The 24088-nt window shown below is 40.1% G+C and overlaps 1 protein-coding gene across 2 annotated transcripts in view; it reads left to right on the forward strand.

Annotated features, from left to right (window-relative positions):
• The window catches only part of LOC124061588 (zinc finger protein 609-like), a 68609-nt gene that overhangs the window by 11721 nt on the left and 32800 nt on the right, over positions 1–24088 (forward strand). For both annotated transcript variants that reach the window (XM_046393562.1, XM_046393573.1), the window contains exon 2: positions 11429–12315. In XM_046393562.1, the coding sequence (XP_046249518.1) occupies positions 11557–12315 (759 nt within the window). In that variant the 5' untranslated portion in view covers positions 11429–11556. The remainder of the gene's footprint in view (positions 1–11428; positions 12316–24088) is intronic.

Genomic DNA, 24088 nt, shown 5'->3' on the forward strand with positions numbered 1-24088 from the left:
CATCTTTGTGAGCTCCCCTCTGGTGTCTTCATGGACGTTAATAATCTCGACTTGTAGTCTGACTTCTGTCGAGTTAACTGGAGGCAGTCAGGTGCGACGGTCACACTGGTTATACTCTAATGAGAAAGAACCTCAGCCTGCCGAGTTTACAGACCACCCCAACCCACAACACGGCCGCTGATTCGAGCCTGATAAAAATCATGCGCCCTTTATGTTTTAAGCCAAACCCAAAGTCTGCTTTGTTTACTTTGAACAGTTCAGTTACTAGAGTTTGAGACCTTCCCAGGAAAAGGCCGATGAGGTGCCGAAGAGGAAAAGCCCATTTAACAGAAATGATCTTATCTTGCAGTGCATGAGCACAAGTGAAAATGATGTGTTCTTAAGTTTCGTGGACTAGAACTGTTGATCAAAAAGTGAGTTTTATCATTCAGTCCAACATCTCCGTTCAGAAATCACCAGTATTTCCCCAGCAGTGTTTGCAGGACTGAGCTCCGGAGTGGTTAGGTATGAAGGTAATTCTCACTACTAAAACTCCTGCTATGTTTATCACTACTATACTTACATGACAATACTAAATCATTTTATCACAGAGAAACATAAGACACAACAACAGTGCCCACGCTGATCAGCCAACACCAACGTCACCTGCTGTTTCCACAAAATGTCAAAAACAGACTACCGGTACAAGACTACGGCTGCAAGTTGGCTAATTTGCAGTATTTTATTTCTAAACTAACTATTTAATGAGTATAATTCATTTTGCTTTTGAATATGTTGTGTTTGACTTAATGTTAATTTGCATATAATACTCCGGGTTGTTCCTGACAGCTGGTGTAACCACAACAAACAAACAACAAATGTGCAAAAAGAAAGAAACCAGATGTATCAGATCTAGTCTTGTGTATTAGCTCAGAAAAATTACTTAACTCTAACTTTCTACTGCAGGTCATCAAAGTAATGGTTTTTACCTTTTTATACACAGTGTTTACAGTGCAGCCACAGCAGACAATAAACAGCAGAAACCATTCAGGAAGTTGCTGCCATTTTATGTTTGTTTACTCCACTAGTGGAAAATTAGTCACCAAATAGACTTTGGCGGCCATTAATATACTTGGGCGCCAAAGTAAAGTCTGTGTGTATTGCTATAAGTTCCAGAAGTCTGATGAGTAAAATCCTTCATAGAGTTGAAAACGAACAAGATCTAAAATGTGAGTTGAAACGGTAAGACTGAAGTCGGCCAACATTCAGCGCTTGTGGAAAACTCTTTACGAGCAGCTTGGCTCTGGATTTTTCTGCTCGCACTTTTGAACCTTCACATTAACACAAGTTTCTTTGTGACAACGTGTCAGAATCTTACCAGTTGATCTTCTTGTGTGAACCTTGGGTCATCATTTGTGAAGATTATTTTGACATAAAAGTGAGATTGATGCTCAACGCCAGTCAATAAGTTCATGTCACTGTAGCAGTGATGCCTCATGGGACGACACCCGGAGGTTATATTTACAGCAGCTCAGAAAACCCGCCTGTGGTGGGGTTGTACTCGTCAACAGTAAAGTCAACACAAAGCTCTTCAAGCATTCCCTCATCTCCACTGGTACTTTGCCTGCTTTTGAATAATTCAGCTCCTTGGTTAATGGCAAAGTTCCATTGCTTTGTTTTATAGCACTAAACTTCAAAACTTTCAAACCATGAAGCCTGAAAACCTTTTTTTCAGTCATGTTCGGATGTTCTCTCCAAACTCTTACTAGTTTAGGTGGGTGATTTCTGCATATGTGACATCTGCAGCCCATTCTTTCCATTGCATTTGTCTTGAAATGTATTTTTTTTTTTTTTTACTTTTGGTCTTTTCTTGTTAATTGTAGATGCCAGCTTATTAAGTTCGCCAAAAAATAAATGACATCTCAGTGCCAAAACAATGCATTTGAAAGCCTCAACAGCGGCCCCTCTTTCCGGAAATCGTGATCTTGTTACTCAGGATGAAAGAAAGTGCCCTGATCTCACATCAAGTGGTCATATTCAGTTTATGAAATCACCCGTTTAAAGACTTTGAAACTTGCAATAAGACAAACCCAAAACCCTTTTTTTCTTTGCAGTACATATGAGAAAATAAAGCTGTGTTGAGTTTGTTTTTGATTTTTTTTTTTTTTCTCTGAAGAAAAATATCAAAAAGAGCAGATAAGAGTACTGTGAAGGTACCGAGTCAATAAGCAGTATGAGTCAGTCATTCACTGATGTGGATGCAAATATAAAAATGTATTCAGCTGTTAAGATTAGCTGGTACTGAAAGATGAAAATCTTTCAGGAGCAGGATGAAGAGCAGATGCGCCTTTTTAATGTTAAGCCGCAGTCCACCATAATATCAGATATGACGATGATACGTTAATCAAAATTTCTCACAGATTTCAACCTAAAGTCTTTTCACGGAGAGATTAAGTATGCACTGACAACTCACAAACATGATCAAGTGCGCCACAGTCACATGCTGCTGTTAGCGTATCGACTTGCATTGAGACAGCGTTTCAATTATAGAATGAAGTGAGCAGAGATAATGAGAAGTGGTTTGAGAATCTTAGTCAGTGGCTTTTGTAATTCAGAAATCATGACAGACCGGACTGGCTGAGCATGTTAATGGAAGCTGCTCTTGTTTCTCCTCTTTGAGCACAGAAAAAAAAATCAATCTGGCACCTTGTCAGGGGTTTAAGATTGGGGTTTCCTTTACACTCTGACCAGTGTGTGAGTGTTCTTTTCATCCTGTGCATCAGCTGTCGCCACAGACAGGCCACAATGTGATTATTTATTTGGGCTGGTTGAATTCCCTGTTGAGACTGGTCACCACCATTTAGGCTTGATAGAATTATGACGATCTTATTTTGCCTTGTTTTCTTTTCTGCAGATCAGAATCAGAATCAGAAAAGACTTTATTGCCATGTAAGTGAAGAGGTTTCACATTACTAGGAATTTGTCTTGGTGATTGGTGCATATATAGAACGTAACAAGTAACATATAATTTGAAGAATAAAATAAAAATAAAATAGAATAAGGTAACACAAAATAAAATAAGTGAAATAAATATTTTTCTGGAGGTAGTCCAAAAGTGAGGTAGTGCAGGGCAGCATGTTAGGCAGTTGGTGTTCAGATGATGGGGAATAATGTTGAGACCTAATAGTTTTTCAGTGAATGAGAATAAGAAAGCATTTACACTGTCAGATGACAATGAATGCGCTCATTAATTTTTTATTTGTCTTTTTTTTTTCCTGATAATTCAACCGTGACTGCAGGGACAGTTCACACAGAGAGCAGACTTCATGTGTCATCTGCTTCAGCAGAGGATCTTTGGAGACTTGGTTCTTCCATTGAATCTGCTGATAATTGCCATCAAAATGAGTTTTATAAAAGTTGCATAGCTAGAAACACTGCTGAAAGATTTAGGATTAATGTTACTTTGAAAGTAGTTTACTTCACTGAAAAGTTGCAGCTAATCATTAATTAGTCCACTAATTATCATTCTCATATTTCAAACTGGTGGCTTTTCTAGTGCTGAGTGATTGTGTTGATTTAAGTATGCAACATAATTACAGTGCATTTTATCAGAACTTGGCAACTGGCTTTTTATTTATGAGTATAGCCTTCAGTTGAATATTTTTTTTGGCAGTTATCTCTATTTCTCCACTATTAGACGTGTCATTTTGAGATGTCAGCTAGCTTCACTCCTCCCCCACATTTCCTCATTAATAGAGTTATCTGCCTGCATTTAAAAAGATATTGCTAAAGCAAGATTTGTTTTTAATTTGTCTCTTCAAACTTGTTGCCTGACTAATTCCTCAAGTGACTAAATTCCTCCAGTGCTTTTGGCCTGCTTTGCATAGCAGCAGTTATGTGTTTATAATGATCACACACTGAGGCATGAGAGCCTTTGTAATGTTGTTTATTCATGATGCTTTCCACGTCGGCTGGACCTGACATCCTCCTGGCTTTGTGAACAACCAGCACATAGCAGCAACAGTACAAGTCACATAAAAACGTTTGCTCTGCTGCTGAGTGATTCATTTCACTGATTCACTTAGGAAGTGATATTTCTCACAAGGACGTTGGCAAACAGAAAAGTTTTATTAAAACAAATTTGCAAATATAAATAAAAAAAATATTTATCTTGCACTGCGCTGTACCTGAGCTATAATTTTTATTCCACCCTGTCAGATTCTGTTGAAGCTTCCTTTTCATCTTTAGTTTACAATTCAGATCCTAAATGCTATGTTTTGCATTGTTTCTCTTGTGGCTTTTATACCTTGTTGTCATGCCTTTGTATATAAATGTCAAGAATTTTGTATTACCTCGTGATTGACAGGTGCTGTACACACAAACTTGTGTTGCCTCACTGACTTTATCGTTGTCTAAAGTAGATAAGCACTTTTAAACATTTTGCACACCTCACCGCCTAGCAACAGAGGTCTTTGTTCATGATGAAGTCATTTTCAGTCAGTTAGTCAGGATGGATGTACTTTGTAATGGAATCTATTGAAACGCGGTGCGCACACACTTCAATGCAGCCAGTCGTATGAGAACTCGTGTCATTGCATGGCAAGAACACAGTATTATGTCATATGTAACATCCATTTTTTTGTTTGTTTTTGCTTAGGTTTGCCGTTAATTGCCTAAACTGGTCCGGCGCGTGCACTTTAGTTAGTTTTCATTAATCGCCATCACCTGATACTGCACAACATGCACTGCAGACATGAAGTAGTCATTCATTTGTCAGTTTGTGAAGCACCGCAGGAATCACACCTTGCTTGGTTAAAAGGTAGCACTAACGAACACTAGTGCGGGCGCAAGTTTTTTTCTTGGTGTGTGTGTCATCGTGAACTCGTCCTGCGTTATCACAGTCTGCACAGTACGTCTGCACATGTTCCCCCAAGCGAATAAAGTCGTACAAATAGAACTTCCATTCCACGTCCAGGAGAATATTTTGGCCCTAAGTGTGAATGTAGTCTTCATGTAAACAGAACATATAAGATACTGATAATTGTTGGGGAGCAATCACCCTTTTTTTATCAAAGGAAGAAGAGACAGATTGCTGCATTTCTGTTTTCAATCTATCCCTCCTAACTGGAGAACTACCTCCAGATAACGGTTGCAGTGTGTTGAGAAAGCTTTGTTTACTGCTGCATCACACCAGAGGCTGGACTTTAGGACAGCACAGGCTAATCAGCCATAGACCAATTTGCATATTTCACACTTCTTTGGTCACTGTCGATTTGAGTCATTCAGCTGCCACTCCAAGAGAGGCAGAACGCTGCTGCAGTCACGGACAAAAACACCCTTTGGCAACAACGGGAACATTACAAGTAAAAACCTCCAGTGTGTTTGAGGAGGATCAACCAAAAGTGACCTCATTTAGTTTCTGATAAAGCACTGATTTGATCGAAAGATAAAAAAAAAAATAATACATGTTTGCATCAACAGAATCCTCTTTGTAATGCGTGGCAGTGTATGTGCTTAGGTGAGGTTGCACTTTGCTGGCGATCTTTGCGTTCCTGTTGACAATATTTACTGATAAGGATCCTGGCTGACCCACAGACTCCTGATTCCCATCACCTGGATTGACTTGGTGCATTTCTATTTTAGTAATCAGCTCAAGCACAAAATCCAATTACATGGAGGTTACTGTGGAGCTCTCTGGATGGGTACCTGCCTTTTAAATGACCTGCAGTGAAAAAGATGCACATTGCCAGACACACATTCAATTCATGTTGTTTTTTTCCCCCTCTGCTTATGTTGGTTCCACAGCTGCTTTTTAATCTGCCAACAACTGCATACGCATGCATTTTATCCGACTATAGGTGGACTTTGTATCCACTAACCTTCATGTGTTTTGTGTTGTAGTTTCAGCTCGGGGGGTGTATATGAGCGGCAAGTGCCATAAGCTCTCTTGACTTTCGCAAGTCTAGCGAATAAACAAAATAAACTCACAAAATGTCAAGAAAGTAAATATTTTTACATATGTTTTCCGTATTAAACAGAAAGTAGTAGCCACAAACCTTCTAAATTATCTCTTTTTTACCAAGCTAAGATAAGCTCGGTTGCCTTGTTAACTGATCATAACACATAAATAACATAAACAAATTCAAACTCAAAACTGTTTTGGATTTGTTTTTCCGCAAACAGTTCTTATTTGGTAGAAACAAATTCTCAATTCATAGAAAAAGGGGTGAATATTGAGGCTCTTCACACGACTTTGAGCTGAACCCTGTTATCACACTCCAATCTGATCAGTTCTAGGGCCACTAGTGCCTTGGCTAACTGAGCTAACAGTAGATTAGCTACAGCCAAAGGTAACTACAGCAAACACTACCATGAGTAGCATTAGTGGATTACTGTGCTCATGTGCTGCCCCCTTATTTGTGCACCCAGCTTTCAAACTGGGGCATATTTTCACAAGTTGGCCCTTTTAAAGGTGCTTATTTCTGTGACCAAAGGCAACAAACCCAGACACTCTCAATTTGAAAGGATATGAAATTGACAGAAAACAAACAAACCATCGCTTTGCTCCAACCTCCTTTTGGTTTATTGTTCTAGTTCTCTGTTGGGTGTCGGCCCAGCCCCAGTGCTCCTGTATATCCCTCACTGTTCGACCAGTCAGCGCTTGTTTGATGCACAGAGCCACAGCTATGCAGGGCATGCAGCTGAGATTTTTGGAGGTGTTCAGATCTACTCCGTGAGCCACGACAAACCGAACTCCTCGTCGCATCTCTGAAAGGCAATTTAAAGTAACTTTGGAAAAGCATCTTTCAGCCCTTAATGAGCTTTGGAGGACTGGGAGGAGAGATAATAAACATCATGACTGCATATATACCTCAATAAATAACAGAAATGCTGCACGGTGTAAGTTTTTATGATTGTAATTACAGCAGGAGCAGCAATGAGTGAAGGCCCGGCCCTTGTGGCATGCCAATAAATACACATTTGTCGAGGCGAAAGCAGCGCTCAGTGCATTTTCTAAAGTGGAAAAAACAACAGTGATTTCTGTCAAGTAGCTCCACTTTAATACTGTTTGAAGATTTTCATCTTACTTCAGTAATTATTGTGATAATATCGTGTAGTGAGATTGTTCTGGCCTAGATAATCATACTGTGAAATGTTCATGTCGACACATGCCTAATTTGAGGGCATATCTCATTTTTGCCTGAGCATTTTTTTTATCCTTGCGATTCAGACTATAATTAAATTGTTCTGCTTTCTGACATGCAGGACTCGAAACATATGTTATCCATCGTGTGCTGTTGCTTTTGGTGTAGAAGAAATTTATGTACATTTGGATAATTTCATGTGTTTTGAAGAATTGCCTGCATTTATGTTGCTAAAAAAGGGCACTGTGATGTTTGAGCGTTTTCAAAAGGTAAAAGAAATTCACAGCAGGAACTTGCGTCTGTTGTTGTTTTTCACCTTTCCATCGCACCTCATCTGGGTCGACACCTCAGTCTGTCACATACTAACAATTTGTAAAAGTGGCTCATCTTTTGTTATGCTCTGTGTCTGAACAGCTGGTGCCTGAACATATATGAACCTCATTCTCTAATTTCTATTTTATGCGCAGAAGGTGGTCCGAACAGTCGCGTGCAGAAAACTGCATTACTCCGGGTCTGATTTAGTTTTGTTCCACAGCAAATTGACCAGAAATGGCCTTCCCTTATCTTTCTGTGCGCTTTCATTGCAGCTTATGTGGCCTCTGTGATAGATTGCTGAATGAAACTGGATCCGTGAAAAAAAAGGACAAGCACTCTGGGAGTTGCACAGCCTGCATGCCTTTCGCTCAACGGGGCACTCGCTGGGACATTTCCTCAGTGGGGCTTTTTCAAAAGGGCTTGCGCTGCAGTTCCAGCTAAGGGCAGTACAGTAGGTCAACTGCCGATAGAGTTACAACCTCTCTTTTGTGGAGGTGTTGGGCAAATTAGACCCCACAACTGTTTACCCAGTCAAACAGGGACAGCTGCATCTCTTCACCCTCACAAACCTGCCACTAACTGTTGTTCCTTTGGGGAGCCATCTGTGAAGAATAAGCAGGCACGGCGATCAAGCAATTGTTCAACAGTTTTACCTCTGTCACTGCCTCTTAACTGCGTCAACATGAGTTCTGTGCATTGTGTGATCCAGCTGCCATTTTGGACTGTTGTACTAATGAGCGCTGAGTAATAGTGCAAAATGACTGCTTTTCTGTCAGTCGGTGGGGAAAACCCAGCTTTAAAGACTAGAGCACTAGCGTGTGCACTGTAACAGATGCAGTCGTTGTATTTTTATCTTGTAAGCCTGATTTCCTGAGGAAGATAAAACTGGTTTGTAAACAACAGGGTCTGGTATGCAGTGTCATAACAGTACAAGTGAATTTATGGAATATTCCTTTGAACTCTTCCATTATAGAGATGTGAATTTAATTGTACTACCAGTAGTTATGGAGCAGAAAATAAGCTGATATCCTCATACAATCTCCTTTGTCATAGTTACTGGAGAAGATTTGACTTGATAAGCCCATCAGGATGAGCCGTATTTACACAAGGTTAATAATCTGGGGATGTGAAGCGAATTTGTGCTTTAAATGCTGTGGAAGTGTGCTGTGTTTTACAAGTCTAACAAATAAAGAAGTTAAATATTCTGCTCTCGTTAACAAGTGGAGCTTGATATCTTAAAAACAAACAATGTGTTTTACGCTTTTTTTTATCAGTTCTTCTTATAGTAACTTTAATTAAATGTAATTGTTAGTGTGTAGAAGTTTCAGTTCATTACAGTCTGTCCGTACAGTTTATCAATTAATTAATATTAAAAATCTAAATTATAGTAATTTTTCTTGCTAAAACTCTGTGTTAAATTGCTTTTTAGATCCTAATCTTGGATGCATTTTGAACTAAATGATTTTAATTAGAGGTGTCAAGGACAATTGTTAAAATGGCAAAATACCAAGAACAAATGAATTTATTAGATATGTCAAATATCCATGAGAACATTAACAAGATGCAAAACATAAAACAAACAGAGTGGCTGCTAACCAGCAATGAGAATCGATGTTCATAATTTGTTGAGAAGTTCTCTCTCAGGCTCTGCTGTGCAGCACAAAGACAAATACCAGAAATCAGTCCTGTTTGAGGCGGTTCTTCTCATCACTCCACGTACTTCACGATCCACTGATCCCATGTCATTAATGCAAAGTGAAAACATTGATCCGTATAAGAAAACACCTGGATTTTGAAATTCCCATGGCACATCTGCGTCACTGTTTCCACCCAAACTCATCTCCTTCCTAAGCATTCAAACCATATAAACCGTGATACAGCATGCTAATAGATAGATAAATAGATATTTTTTCTTACTATTTTTTACTATTAATTTTACTTTATTCATCTCCAAATGGAAATTAGGTTGTCATAGCAGTCCGGTATATTTGAACACAATAAAACACACAATAACATAAAATATTGAAGTAGAAAAATAGAATAAAATACACTTAAAGGACACCTCTGTGAAAATAAATGAAAAAGAAAAATAGCAGTGTAATAATAAAAGTATATAATGATAGTAATAATAATACCAATAATATATGTACACATAGAAATGTTATATACATATTTGGACTGTGCAACAGGTAACGTTGCTTACCCGTCACCGTTTCAGTTTTTTATTAAGATTGGATAATAATAAGTTTAAATGAGTTGAAATTTGTTTGCAGAAACAACTTCCTGCTGGCTAACACAGTGCCTGAAATACAATATGTCGCTGTACTGCATTTCCCTTATAGTTTGTCAGATGTAAATCAAGTTCAAGGATCAAAGAACTTTAAGAGTTAAGGTGTAAGTTAAAACTTAGGGCAGGGCTGTGCTGCTGCCAGAATTAATCTCTGTCACAACAACAAAACTCTGTTGTTAAAATGCCACAAGAGGGATTAACTGTGAGTAAAAAAATAAAAGAAAGCATAACATCTTCATTGTTTACATTGTGTTTCACATAGACAAACCCTGTTGTTCTTCTGTGATCTGATTGTGCTTTTCACCCTCCTCCCTCTTCCTGATGTCAGTTTCCCGGCCATCATGTAATGATAGCAAAACAAAACTCGTATCGTAGCAGAATTCGTGACATTTGCAAATATGGAACTGTTGTCCAAATAGTCGATATATAGCGTTGTGAGGAAACTTGGGATTTCCTGTTAATCGGTGCCAGAAGAGGTAGACAATGAAGAGAAATAGTGACATGAATATGTGTGTCACTATTGTTTATTTGTAGGGGAACATCGTGTCACTCATAACAGATGGTACATTATAATTGTGTTTTCCATTTTCGTCATTCATCAATGTATCTCCAGCGCTTTGCCTTACGGCAGACTTTTATAATTCCAAACACCATTGGGTACGGTTTTTAAAATTCACAAACTAATTGGCAGACACTGAAGACAAGGACTTAAGAGTACTAGTGGTACAGATGCAGCAGCCAAGGCAAACTGTATTTGTATGGCATGTGTTGTTCCCAACGGAAACTGTAAGCGCTTTACGTTGAAAATCCCTCAGCGCGATTTCAGTGTAGCGTGTAACTAAAAAACACATTAAAGATGTTTAGGGACCTCTATTCAGAGCCGCTCACCCATGATGAACACACAACAACAGAGATGATGTACACGTATTCTTACAAGCTAATCTTTGAAAAGGCCCATCAAAACGCGCTAAAAGCAGAACGTATTTGATCTGAATTGTGAAAATTCAGTCTAAACATCCTTAATTTCTTGAGGTTCCATTTGAAGGCAACCTTCAACAAGATTTTTTTCTTTTTTTTTTTTTTTTTTTAACGTCCATGTTTATCTTAAGTATGTCCAAAATTACACCAGAGCTCTGTCCTTTCATTTATTTGCTGAAGGATATGAAACACATTGACCTTTTAGATTCGTTGTGCACGCTAATACACCAAAGAAGTTCACCCGAGGCATACACTGGTTCATTCATGTTTTTAAACTCCTCTGTTAATTAAAGATTATTAATGCGTTCTCCTGTTGAAAAGGCACGGCTCCGTAACCCGTGCGGGGGTGTTTGAGGCCAGCTACTCCTTATTTATCAGCAGTGACACTATCAGCAGTGCCTTGTGAAAAGAGAGCCAGTCATTCAGAACAGTGGGGCCACCTTGGCTGTCAAAGCAGGATTTAAGCTACATTTCCCATGGTTGCCATGACGACTGTGGGAAGTGATTATGAAGAGAGGGTTTCGGAGCAGTGCTGTCACACCAGTGGGTATTACCATAGTGGTTTGCGCAGTGATCACCAGAGACTTACTGGCTCATGATCAAACGATGTTTTTTGTTTGTTTTTTACCCAATGAAATGGTCTGTGATGGCAGAGCTGTAGTACTACTATTTGTATGTCAGAATTATTAGACTAACACAACTCTTTTCTGTTCTGTTTTAGGACAAAATGTGGATAAATGGGACAGGAACGAGTAGACCGTGAGGATTCTCTAACCCTTGCCCCCGAGTCCCAACCATCTGAGAGGGTGTCGGACCTCACTGAGGCAAACCTGGGCCGTTGGCACTAAAATGTCCCTAAGTGGTGGCACTGCAGGCGGGAAAGGTGTGGACTCGAATGCGGTGGACACTTACGACAGCGGGGATGAGTGGGATATCGGTGTTGGAAATCTGATTATTGACCTTGACGCTGACTTAGAGAAGGACAAACTTGAGATGTCTGGCACCAAGGACGGCATGGCGGCACCACCCAGTGCAGTGGCAGCATTGCCTGACAACATCAGGTTTGTTGGTCCAGTGTCTGGCTCTCAAGGCAAGGAAAGCAAATCCAAATACAAGCGCAGCAAGAACTCTAAAGACAATAGTAACAAAGCTTCAGCTGGAGATGGGGGCAAAAAAGAAACTGCAGGACGGACTCAAGGGGAGCCGACAGGCACAGCAGCAAGTGCAGGAGCTGCTGGCAACAATTCCACCTCTGGAAAGAACATGGAAAAAGGGGGCAAAGCCTCCAGAGGTGTTCTGAGTGGTAAAAAAGAGAAAGAAGGGGCTAGTGGGAAAAGTAAGAAGGACAAAACAGATGGAGCCCCAGTCGTGGCAATAGCTGCTGCGGAGAAGGATGTTGTGGCTCAAGCCCAGGGTGCTTTGGGGAATAGTCGTAATACGTCCTTTGAGAACACACAATCAACAGACTTGGCAGACGCCAATCAAATGGGGAATATTGCACTTGAACCTGTTGGGATAGTACCAGCATTGACCACAAAAACTGAACCAGAGGAGGTGGAAAATGGTAATAGTGAATGCAAGACGCTAAAGAAGGTGAAAAATGAAAAGGTACGTTATTGAGTTTCCTCTCCTCTGATGCTTTATGGATTTGTGTGTTGTTGTGTTACATTATTTCACTGACTGGTCTTGGGATATGTTTGCAAAGTTAACTGTTGACAGTCGATAGTTAATATACAGCTGATGAATGCAGTGTGTAACTGTAGGTGTAGTTTTATCAAAAGTAATTTCTTCTCTTAGTCTCTTAACGTACCCACATGCAAAGCTTTTCTCTTTCTCAATCTAAACTCGAAATGATGTTTTGTTAGCAAACCTCTGAGTGTATTTTGGAGGTTTTATAATGAGTTTTAGTATAACAAGTTCACTTGTGCAGAAGTTGAAATCTGTTAGCAGGAATCTGTTAGGTTATCACTTTCTTGTCCAGAAGCCAGTAACAGTTATCAACTGTGGAGTTGCAGTTGTGTGTGGAAGGTATCTTTGAAACAAACCAGGCCTTTGTCAGTTTAATCATCATGTTGTGAATTAATACAACAGGACCAAACACTGCAAGGGCCTTGAAGTTGTGATTTGTGATAGCCTGTCGCTTACAGCAGGCTTGGAGATGCACTCTGTTCCCTGAAGCTACATGACATGTGATGCATCAAAAGACCCACTGCTGTTTTCTCTTTTATTACCACATGGTGTCGAAGAACACCCTTGACGAATATGATGCTGAGACCAGTTACAGGAAATGGCCCACACAGCAGTGGTGGTGCTTTTTCCCCTTCTTGTCAGAGGCTCAATTCGTTTTTTTAAAGGATGCCTTGAAAGTGCCTTCATATTTCAGAAATGTAAATTAATACCAGCCAACATCGGCTGCAAATTTCCTTCAAAGTGTTGCGCTGTACACGACTCAGTAAAACCGAGAACTAATGTCAAATAAGAACATAATTGACATTGTCAGCCACGTCGTGTTCCACTTTTCTTTCTTTTTTTTTTATGCACACAATTTCAACGCTGACATTATCTTACTGGAACAATGCACAGATTCGTGTATCTGTTCACCCACACTTATCTTGTTCACTCATAGACTTGATCTATCACTGTGTCTATTGTATGCCTCATAGCAGCCTTTTCATGCTCTGGCAGTATAAAAGACAGCAGAGCAGGGAGGTGCTGAGGAGTGTTTTTGTCTGTCATCGTGTTCCATTCTTAATCCCACAAGCCCCAGCAATGCCTGGTGGAGCAGTGTGTGGGGGAGGGAGCCAGTGCAAAGCACGCCTTCGTCGTTTTTCCTGCTGCTCTGAAAGTGGCAAAGGAGGGGAAGGGGGGGATGGGCTGTGAGGAAGCCTGTTTGATTCCTTAAATCCAGGACACCCAGTCATGAACACAAGCTGCAGAGTCTCCTTAGGCTGCCTGCTTTGAAAGGAAATTTCTAGAAAGTCTTTGTAATCATAATGTATTTAGAGTGAAAAGGCTTTTGAGTGAGAACCACATGAATTGGTTGATGGCACTGAATAAAGGAGAGGGGTCACAACTGCTTTCACACAGCTAGCTGGTGAAAAGTATCTCTGAAAGCATTGTGTGGGGGGGGAGGAGGATGTGATTATACTGCAGTACACATCAGCTTTGGGTTTGAAGAGCAGCTTTTATATTGGCAAACCCAGTTAATGGATGGAGTTAAATTGCATGAAAAGGTTAAATTTTTTCTACCTAAAATCTATTATAAACATTCGGTGTCATTTGGGCATTGTAAGTCAGTTTGTAGTGCTTACTTCAACCTAAACCTGAGGAAAGGGGCCAGAACCAGGGCAAGCACAGCCACAGTTTAATAATGTTTGGAAGACTTTAGTCTTAATATCAACAGCCTGCTTCCTGTGAGTCAGACGAGGAACCAAGCCTCCATGAACAGTGCAGGGCTTCAGTCTGACATAGTAGCCAAACTGTATAATTACACCACATCACGTGACACACACCGGCCCAAAAAAGACTTTTCCCCATAAGCTTACATTGTGAAATAAGTGACTAAAGTAGTAAAAAGACTTGATCAGCATTTGAGCCATTCGGTCCAATAACATTAGGAAAGTCTAGAAGTGCTGCATAATTAATTTGTTTTTATCTCCATTCAAGCTAGCAGAGGGCTGAACTGTAAATTAGTGGCACAGCTGACTGAAGTCGCTAATGCGCACGCTTTACGGGCTGCAATAGTTTTATACCCAGGAAATCAAACTTATTTATTAATAATATGTAGTACATTATCTAACACGCACGCCGTGGGACGGAAAAGGTTTGGCAGCCATGAGTGACTGGTAGAACGACACCACATTGGTCTCATGTGGTCTCATTTTGGCGATGACATCCCATCCTGAACGCCACCATAACATCAGCCAAAAGGGAGAAAAATACAATCCTGATGCTTGGAATTTCACGAGTGTTTTTGTGACAGATGTGACGGCAGAATCCTGTTTCTTCGTCGTTCACGAGGCACAGTAGCTGTTGTAGCTACTGTGTCCACAGGCCAGATTTTTATTTTGGCAGTCTGCACAAAACCTACTGAACATAATGAAAAGACATAACTTAAAAATGAATAGTGACCACATTCACCATGTCTCATCAGTGCCCTCTGGCAAGATCAGGGGATCACACTTTCTTGTGATGAAACACCTGTTAATGGGTTGATGCTAAATATTCTCTAGCCCTTTTTCTTTGTCCTTGTGTCATGTAAAATGTAAATTCAGAAAAGAATTTCATCTGCCTATAAATCCTTTTCCCAAAGACGTGAACAGAATTAAATCAGGCTATATGTTTTCTCTTATCGCTGTAGATATTGTCCATATTATGAATAATTAAATCAAATAATACAACATAACATCATTTAAGAAAACTGTTACCGTTGGGAAGTAGACTCACTACAGCATGGCTGTTGATTTAAAAGAACTTTGTCCCGTGTCCAGTGTAATTCAGGCATTAATCAGCATGTGTCTTGCCAGCAGTCCTGTTCTGTATAGCAGAAGTGTAATAGTGTGGCTACATTGTCTGTGTCCTAAGTTAAAGCTCCCCTGAGCATTGGCTCTCGGAGGCTGAATAAATCATCTCTCCTTCTTTCGTACAAGTGCTAACCACCTCTGAGTGTGTCTCACTCTCCCACCTCTCATTATACAAATCTAGAGGAGTAAGGCATTCGTCAGCTCAATGTGCCACTGGCCTTGATAAATGGAGCAGCTCTCATGGAAAATTACATTGGCAGTGTTACTTTGAAAAGGGGAAAGAGACAGGAAAGGCTGCACTTGAATGAAAGAGCTCAGCCGCCGCTCTGCGTTGCTGCTGATGTCCGGCTCGGCTAATGGAGGGATTTCATCAGAGCTAGCTTGGGTTCTTTCTCTCCGCCTGAGCCTGACTGTTGCTATTGTGTTACAGCTCATTCCTTTTAAGTAGTGCAATTTTAAAGGCACTGCAATAGAAGAGAGACTGTGACTTGCTTTAAGAAGGGGAGTAAATTACATCAAGAAACTGACTTCAAAGTGAGGCTCTTAGCTTACCTGCTCGTGTGCTGGTGAAGGTAGTTAAGATAAGAAGAACTGTTGCCTTGTTAACAGAAATAATTAAAGAGTGGGATTAACAAACATTTCTCTCAAATCCTCATATCCATTACAACTGAAGTGCATGGGTGATAGTTCAGATATGTAAGATCTTCTTTATACCGTTCATGAACATGCTTCTTGAGCATTTAGATGCACGTATTAACACCCTTGGCAGACATTAGTGACGCATTAAGCTGATTGTATACTCTTGTCAGACCTGCTTGTCTTAACAATGGCCCAGCAGCTTTGGGGGGGAAAAAGCCCTTCCCCCCACATCTTTCCAGTGTTTGATTAAGAGGGACGGGTCTGACCGTTTCTGTAAGGTTCTGAAACCCACAGTCTGACATTTACATTCGCTTCTCGATGCGATTGGTCAGCTGTGACGCAGCTATTTTCTTGCACCGTCAGGCGTCTTATAATCTAGTTCTGTTGAAGCATAACTCGACGTATCTCAGGGAGCATTTTATCTTGGATTCATTATAGGGCTGAGCAAGAAGGTTGAACTCTATAGATTATAAAAAATATTTTCTGATACTGTTAACGGTGATACGGCAAGCGCATGCAAAATCGCATAAAATAAGTGTAAACACTGAACATCAGTCAGTCGTATTTGGGGAACAGAGTTTTAAACAAATAACATAACTTATTCATAAGATCAGCGTTCGATTCTGCAGCAAATCCATAAATTATCTCCCAGCGTTAGTTCGGTACTGTTGTGATTTCTGCATTGTTGCCTCTGCCTGTTTGAAGCATTCACCCTCAGGGAGTCCCTCACTACTACGGGAAGAAAACATTTGACACTAATTGTTTTCCACAGCTGCCATTAGCTGCTGCCTTCATAATAATGTGAACTGGTTTGAGCTTGTAGGCAAACAAAGCACTGGATTTCATTAAGTATAAAACATAAAGTCAAATCAAATAAAAAATGGACCACCGAGTTGTGTTAAATCACTGATCTGCTGTTAGAATGAATATAAATAACATGTTAATATCAACATTAGTTGAGGCTTTCATAATTTTTTTTTTTTTTTTGAACATGAATGTCCATGTCCCTTGGTTACTCTTTTACTTCAGGACAACAAGACCACACATTTTCATGGTTTACAGTGTCTTAGCCCTCACTGAAATGCCATCTCGAATCAAAAGAGGTCGTACAATCAGCAGAAATTAAAATGGCTCGTGTAATCACAAGACGGGGAAAACTTAAAGTACAGGAACACGCTGATATTTTCAAATGTCACAGTTTAATGGCCGGTGCATGCGGTGATGAGCACTCATGGGCTGTTGGGTGATAAGACACTTTTTCATAAGTTACTTTGCATCTGATTATTTAAAAACATAATAAATCAAAGCATATTTTCTCTCATCAGAGCACAATTGTAATACACCAGACCTGTTTTATGTTCTCCAGCACGTTTGCTGATGATCATGTAGATGGGTGGATCTCATGAACACAGCCTCACAGCAGTTAAAGTGGGTGTAGTGTAGTGATTCTGAGATGGGAATAAAATCTGAACACTTTTGTCTCACTTACACACAGCCTCCAAGATCAGTTGGCTCTCTTTTTGTCATTTGGTACAAACCAAAATACTGTAAAATTAAAACTGTGTCAGTGTTTTTAGTGTCGAACTTGTTTTCGTTTTATTGGAAGAAGACCAACCAACCCTCAGTCTTGAGAAACAGGTGCCAAAACACATAATTTAAGTTTGTGTGGAGCACTTCTTCTTGTTAGTTTTTATCTAGCAACCCTCCTCGTACTAATTTCATTAGTTTACGTCTGCATAGGATGCAGTCAAGTATTTCTGCACCGACGCTTCACTCGGCTGCAGTCGACAATGTAGTGCATTTACAATTTGCGTTTTCAGATTTGCACGCTGCTGTATGGACTACTCATTTGCCTTAGTCCTAGAAATCCATGTGAGAGAATTGTTTCAATGTAGGCCACCATTATACCAGATTGCTCAGCCCACAGCAGACCACAGATTCAGATATTGCATTAGAGGAAGAATGCTGTGGCCCACAAAGTTTATAGTCTTGTTGCTCAGGAAATCCTTGTCGAGACGTACTGCAGACATTTTGTTTTGAAGATGTGTAATACTGGAACCGGGTCTTTCCAGTCATAAACACTGCCTGCACTGCCTGCACTGACTGCACCTTGACCTTTGTGAATGTTTAGCTTGATTTGTGCTCAATCTCTCCCCTCCCCGAAGGCTTGGGGGATTTGTTGTCACTTTTGATATTGAGTGTAAAGTAGGCTTGCTTTTACCGCATGTGCAGTCCGGAATAATGAAAACACAAGTTGTGGTTGGAACGAGAGCAACTGGTCTTAGTAGTGAAAAGGATCAAATTCTTATAGTGAGAAGCTTACTGGTAGTTTCTCATTGAGCCTTTTGATGTTTTTTTATTTTATCCCTTGAAAATTCTGACTAACGGGCAGTTTCCCTGTTAGCTGTGTTAACACTTAGTATTGTATTGTCATGCCCGACCTGGGGGGCATGAATTAAATCCACGTACTTGATTCAAGGAAGCTCTCAAACATTGGTAATTTGGTCTGTCTTATAATAAAAATCAGTTTTAATCAACAGAATAGTGGTTTTAAGTCATACCTGACAATTTCCCCAAAGCTAATCAATGTGGATTTAAGAATCGAGACTCCATGCTGGCAGATTGAATGTCACATTGTTGCTCCTTTTATTACAATAGCTTGGTGATTCAGCGAGTTACAGCACTCTGTGACTCCCACCTTTGGTAGCTTTCTTACATGAGGTTTTCATAGTCCTAATTTGAAAACTAGATCTTGTGTATTTTGTAGCACAAGAGATCAGTATAAGATGAGGTTAACTGGATTAACGTGTGTCGTGGTTTTATAGATTTTAATCTTTGAGAAGTTATTTTTTGGTGGTTCTGTTTTATCAGTTTAGACACTATTGTTGTAATATAGTTTGTGAAGTGTACCAGGGATCGGAGGTTTTTGTCTGTAACACACTTACAGACCCCAGATATCATTTTTGAATGCATTTCTTTCAATTTAATCAAACATATATGAGCTTCGCGGGTCATATCTGCAGTCTGTGAAAGCATCCAGCCCCTTGAACCTTGACGAAAAGAGCTCTTATCATTTTAGAGTCCTTCATTTTACTGTTTTCAGCAAATGCAAGGTAATATAATATCTAACGCATGAAGAACTGAGGCGAAGGTTTTCTGCAGGGACACATAACATGTTGGGCTAGTTTTGCAAAAAAGCAATCACAGATCTGTCAAACAAAGCCCCTGTCATGCTTTGTTTTTTCCCTCCCCGTCTCCCTCTCTCTCGCTCTCTCTTAAGCTTTCCATGAGGTGTGTTGCTGTGTTTGGATCAGCTCGCTATGAGGGAGGGCATGTGTGGGGGGAAGGGAGCAAAGGCTTGTACAACTAATTCAGCTCATGAAAGACTTATGCAGCAAGAGCAGCTGTCTTCCATTGTCAGCCTGCAAACTTCCAGTGCGCCTCATTTCGCCACTCAATGCGCAAGTAGCAAGAGAGTCGGGGAGGAGAGAACATAGAGGAAACAAACAAAAATAAAAAGGGGGTTAAAAAAAACAAAACAAGCGAGGCAAAGACAATATGAACATATCAGTAGCTAAATATCAAGACTCATTCATTGCACTAACGCAATGTAGGCTTAGTTCTGTTTCTTCTATTTAAAACCGTGGTGGGTGTGCGGTTGGAGCATCATCTAATAATAAACCATGAGACTATTCAGACCCAGATTGCAGTATGCACATACATATAAAGGAGTCTGCTGTGGTGAGAGGGGAGAGAGGGGGCATATGAGAGGTAAGAGGAGGCAGGGATGGGGAGGTGTTGAACAGTGCTATGAATGGATAGAGTCTTAACCCCCCAACACACTGAATAGTTTGTCACAGGCTGCTGCGGCTGTATGAGGAATGAGAGAAGCTGGCTGAGAGCTCTTGGATTCCTGAATCCTTGAGGCATGTGGTCTGATTAGCAGAACAAAACCCACACAGTGGGGAGGAGCAGACGTGGCTTTTTTTCCCCTCCTCAACTGGAATTTTCTACCAGCGAGGGAAGAGGTGGCTCAGAGTTTGTACCGACTCGCTGTAGTTGTAAAAGAATTTGCAGGCTATGTTTGGGGATTTCTCAGATGTAGCTGAAGGCTTTGTTTCTGCACGATCTTTTTTTGTTTAATCCATGTGAAAAGAATTTCCTGCTTTGCTGCTCCATGCTCGTGGTACTTTGGCCCTTGAATTCAAATTTGGACGTTTTTCTGGTGCACATGCTAAAATAATTCTCAATTTCAAAACAGGTGTGACCACGAAAGGCTTGATGAGAAAACAGTTGTAGTCCAAGATCTTAGCCTTTGTGAAAGGTTTGTAGTTTAACAAGGAGGCAGTTTATAGCAAGGCAGTGTTTGAGCAAAGAGTGATTAGAGAGAGGATTACACTCTTGTCTTGTCCTCCCCCCTTGATACTTTTCTAAGGGGATTGTTTGCAGCCAGTTTGTTGTTAGATGGAACACGTTTAGAAAAACCACTGATAGTTCTGCTGTGAAATTGCTTCCTTTCCTTCAATTTCGTACCTCTGAAGTATAATTTTCCTGAATTTTGTTCACCACTTTATGTTCTTTGCTGGTCCTGCATCTTTTTGCAAGTCTGCTGTCAGTAGGTCAACACCCTCTGGAACTGGTCCTCAGATTTCCTAGCTTAATGAACACCGTTCAGTGAAATGTAACCAGTAGTAGCACCGGAGCGTCGCTAACTTTTATCTTTTTAAATGGAGTATGTAAGAGCAGTGACACAAAGTTATATTTACTTGCCTATTCTCTCTCATTACGTACCGCCATGCACTTCCTGTCTTTCTTTTTGCTACAGCTTAGAAAAAACATGGCTTCGACAAATGTTTATTTTAGTTATTGATTAATCTACCAGTTATTTTTGCGAGGTCACGTCATTAAATTTAGGTTTCTTTACAGCTTGTCCAAGTTTACAACCATTTAAGACCAAGAAAAGCACCTTCAAACCAGGACCCAATCAAATGTTCACATCTTGAAAAATGACTAATCGATCATAAGAATAGTCCCTCATTAATTTTCTTTCGACCTGATGCAGCTCCAAATACGAGCTTGACAGTAGTTGCAGCTGGGCAGCAATTGAACAAATTCGTACTCTTCTTGTGTTTGGCTGTAGTGAGAAATAATGAATGAGACTGGCTTAAACTAACGGCCTGCAGCCACAGCTAACATAATCTTGCAAAAGTTTTGTTTTGTTTTTTTGTTTTACCAAAAGACATCTAGAGACTCACTCAACAATACATCGAGCTCAAACTTGCTGTTCAGACTAGTCAAATTCTTAACTCACTTCTGTGCACCAACTCTCACAGTGTGATTGCAGTTGGCCTTTTGGGAAAACAAAGCACTTGCCTGTGGCTTGTTTAGTTTCACTTTGGGTTGCTCGTGATGAAGTTTCAATGGAGTGTCTCCTGCACTGGTACTGGAGTGGAGAAACAAGTGAAGTGAGTGTTTGCGAATCAAGCAAAGAACGGACAATAAGGTTCTTTTATTTATGCCACACCTGAAAGATTTGTACTACAAGGCATAAATCACTAAATGAAACCTATTATTGTTCAACCTAATCCAAATCAGCAGATGTTTGTTATTATTTGAATGTATTAAAGCCATTAGAAAGAGATATTTATGTTGTTTTTTTTTTAGTGTCAACTCCTGTCACACAGTGCGACACTTCTTGTTTTTTTTACTTCCAGTTAATCCTTCACAAAGGTAGACAACTGAGCAAACACACATAATGGCTAATCCATTCTCCTATCTGTCAGATGGTTTTGTTTGGGTGCTTGTTGTTTGCTGGCTGAGGAAGTTCTCCCGGCTTATCCCTCTCGTTACATTTTGCTGTATGTCAGACGCTGTCTACCAGAAATAGAGCAGCAGTCCACATTTCAGCACGAGAAACTGGAGAAGCAAGTTAGGTCATGTGCTCCGTCTTGCCTAAGACCCGAGCTGAGAGGTCAGCCTCGAGAGCAAAGCTTTTGTACGAGCTTTCCTCTAATCCAGCGACTGCCGTGCCCGTTTTGAGCATAACTGAATATCATCTGTCTAAATATAAGTAAACAGAATAAAATAATGAAATATATTCAACAAATTTAGCCTCATTCTGTGAGAAGTACGCATTTAAGGTTTGCTGCGTTGTGTCTGTGCATGAGAGTGTGCATGCAGGCTTCCAAGCCTGGAAGTACAGATCTGAGATGAAAGGATTTTCTTTCCCATTCTAATCCACACAGACAGCTAGGCCCTTGTGATTATTCCCGCCCCCTTCTCTCCACTCATCTCTTTGAATGCAGGGCCTTTCTAATTCACCCTAAAAAGGGTTTCAAAAGGGGATTATACCGCTGATAGAAATTAAAGGGAGAACACGTCCGTCCTTTGGGACCAATGTCAAACATTCATGAGTCGATGGATGCTCGCGCCGTGCACAATGTAAGACTGAATTTACAGCCGGTTTGCATTTTGCAGGGCTCTCTTGATGCTTAACTTCAGTTATTATGCTTGACTCATGATATTTTTTGCAAGGTTATTAATATAATTGATTGCTAGTTGTTCTTGAAAAATTTCCCAAAGATGTGTTGATCTTGGAATTGATGGTCTGCAAGTCATAGAAAAATAGTTGCTACCTATAATACCTGTTTTTGAGCTTCTTGATTGCAATGATGCGATTTTATATCATCATCACATTTCATTATTATTATTATTATAATGCTTAAAGTGACTTTTAACTGATGTCCTCTGAAACGTTTTTTTTGCACCACAATCAACACTGTTACCCACAAGGACCCAGGATCGTTAAATTCAGGTAAACCTGCTAAAAAAAAAAAGAGGTGATTGACTCCTTCCCATCACCAGTACACAAGTTTGCCACTTTGTTTGTTAATTAATTTATTTTTTCTGATGTTTCACGCTCAACGTCACAAACATGCCAAAAAGCAGGCAATAGTCAAGTAGGTCATGGAAGTCAGTGAAAACGCGTGAATGGAGACAAATGGAAAACTGTTTACACACGTTGACATTCACAAAAAAAGGGTGAAAATTAGTGTGCCCACCCGGGCATCATGTTTACATCAGAGCCGATCAGAGCTGGAGCCGGGAAATACTGGTGACGTTATCAGTCATTTTACCCGTGAATGAATGCCCATTGTGCTCTTTTCCTCTGGAGACAAAAATCAGATGTTAAAGGGTTTTTGTCTGGTGTGAAAGGGCTATTAGAGTATAATTAAAGTTGAGTAATTTTGTTACAGTCAATTTAAAAATGATTTTGAATTACCATAAATTAGGATGTCAGTAGGACATTGCTGACATTTTATTAATGTAAAAGGAAAAACTAGAAGTGAAGTGCTTTATTCAGAGCTCAGTCTCTTTTGTTCAGCCGTATTTGCCTTGGACGTACGTGTTTGGCCTGATTCTCGTGAGGGTGTTGCACTGCAGCCCTTCATGTTGAATGCCCTAAAGGAAAGAGGTGTGTTTGAGAATGAGTTGAAGCATCATGTGGCTGTCTCACCTTGGCCTCAGCCCAGCAACTTAACACTTCATCACCTCTGAATCCCTTAAATCCTCACCCCAATCTAGTGCTCTTCGAGAGAAATAAATAGATAAATAAACTATACTGTATATGCATTAAGTACAAACACTGTTGGATTGTGCTGTTGCCTTAAGTGACATTTTGCACTGCTGCCAATTCTTTTCAAACTCAATGACATGGAACTATTTGAAATTGGCATCAAGGAGTCTGTCACTGTTTACATGACATTTTGAATTTATGCGCTTGGCAGAAGCTCTTTGACCGGGGCCAGACTTGGCCCATGAACGGGTGTTGGGGATGTTAAAATAACAATATATAAAGAGCTCCGACGAAGTTATCGTCCATATAAACGGGCTCCTCTCTGCAGATGACTTAACTGAATGTTAACTTCAAAGTGTGTGTTTAAGGCTGGGAAATATTTAATGGCAAACACGAGTCATACCAGACAGAAGCAAGCTTGTCTCCCATCCAGTGTACAGTGAGTATTTCTAAGATATTTATGGACTAAATTCTTAAAAGATGTCAGAATTGACGTCTTGTACCTGATACATTTTCTGCAACTTGATGCTTTTGTACGTAATCTTTGTCCAACAAGTCGAGTATTCTTGATACTGCAGTTCCCCGTGTCTTATAAATTATCTGTATTTGCAAGATTTACTATAATAAAAGCCACAAATGCCAT

The sequence above is a fragment of the Scatophagus argus genome, chromosome 1 (assembly GCF_020382885.2).
Source record: "Scatophagus argus isolate fScaArg1 chromosome 1, fScaArg1.pri, whole genome shotgun sequence".
In the NCBI taxonomy this organism is placed as follows: domain Eukaryota; kingdom Metazoa; phylum Chordata; class Actinopteri; family Scatophagidae; genus Scatophagus; species Scatophagus argus.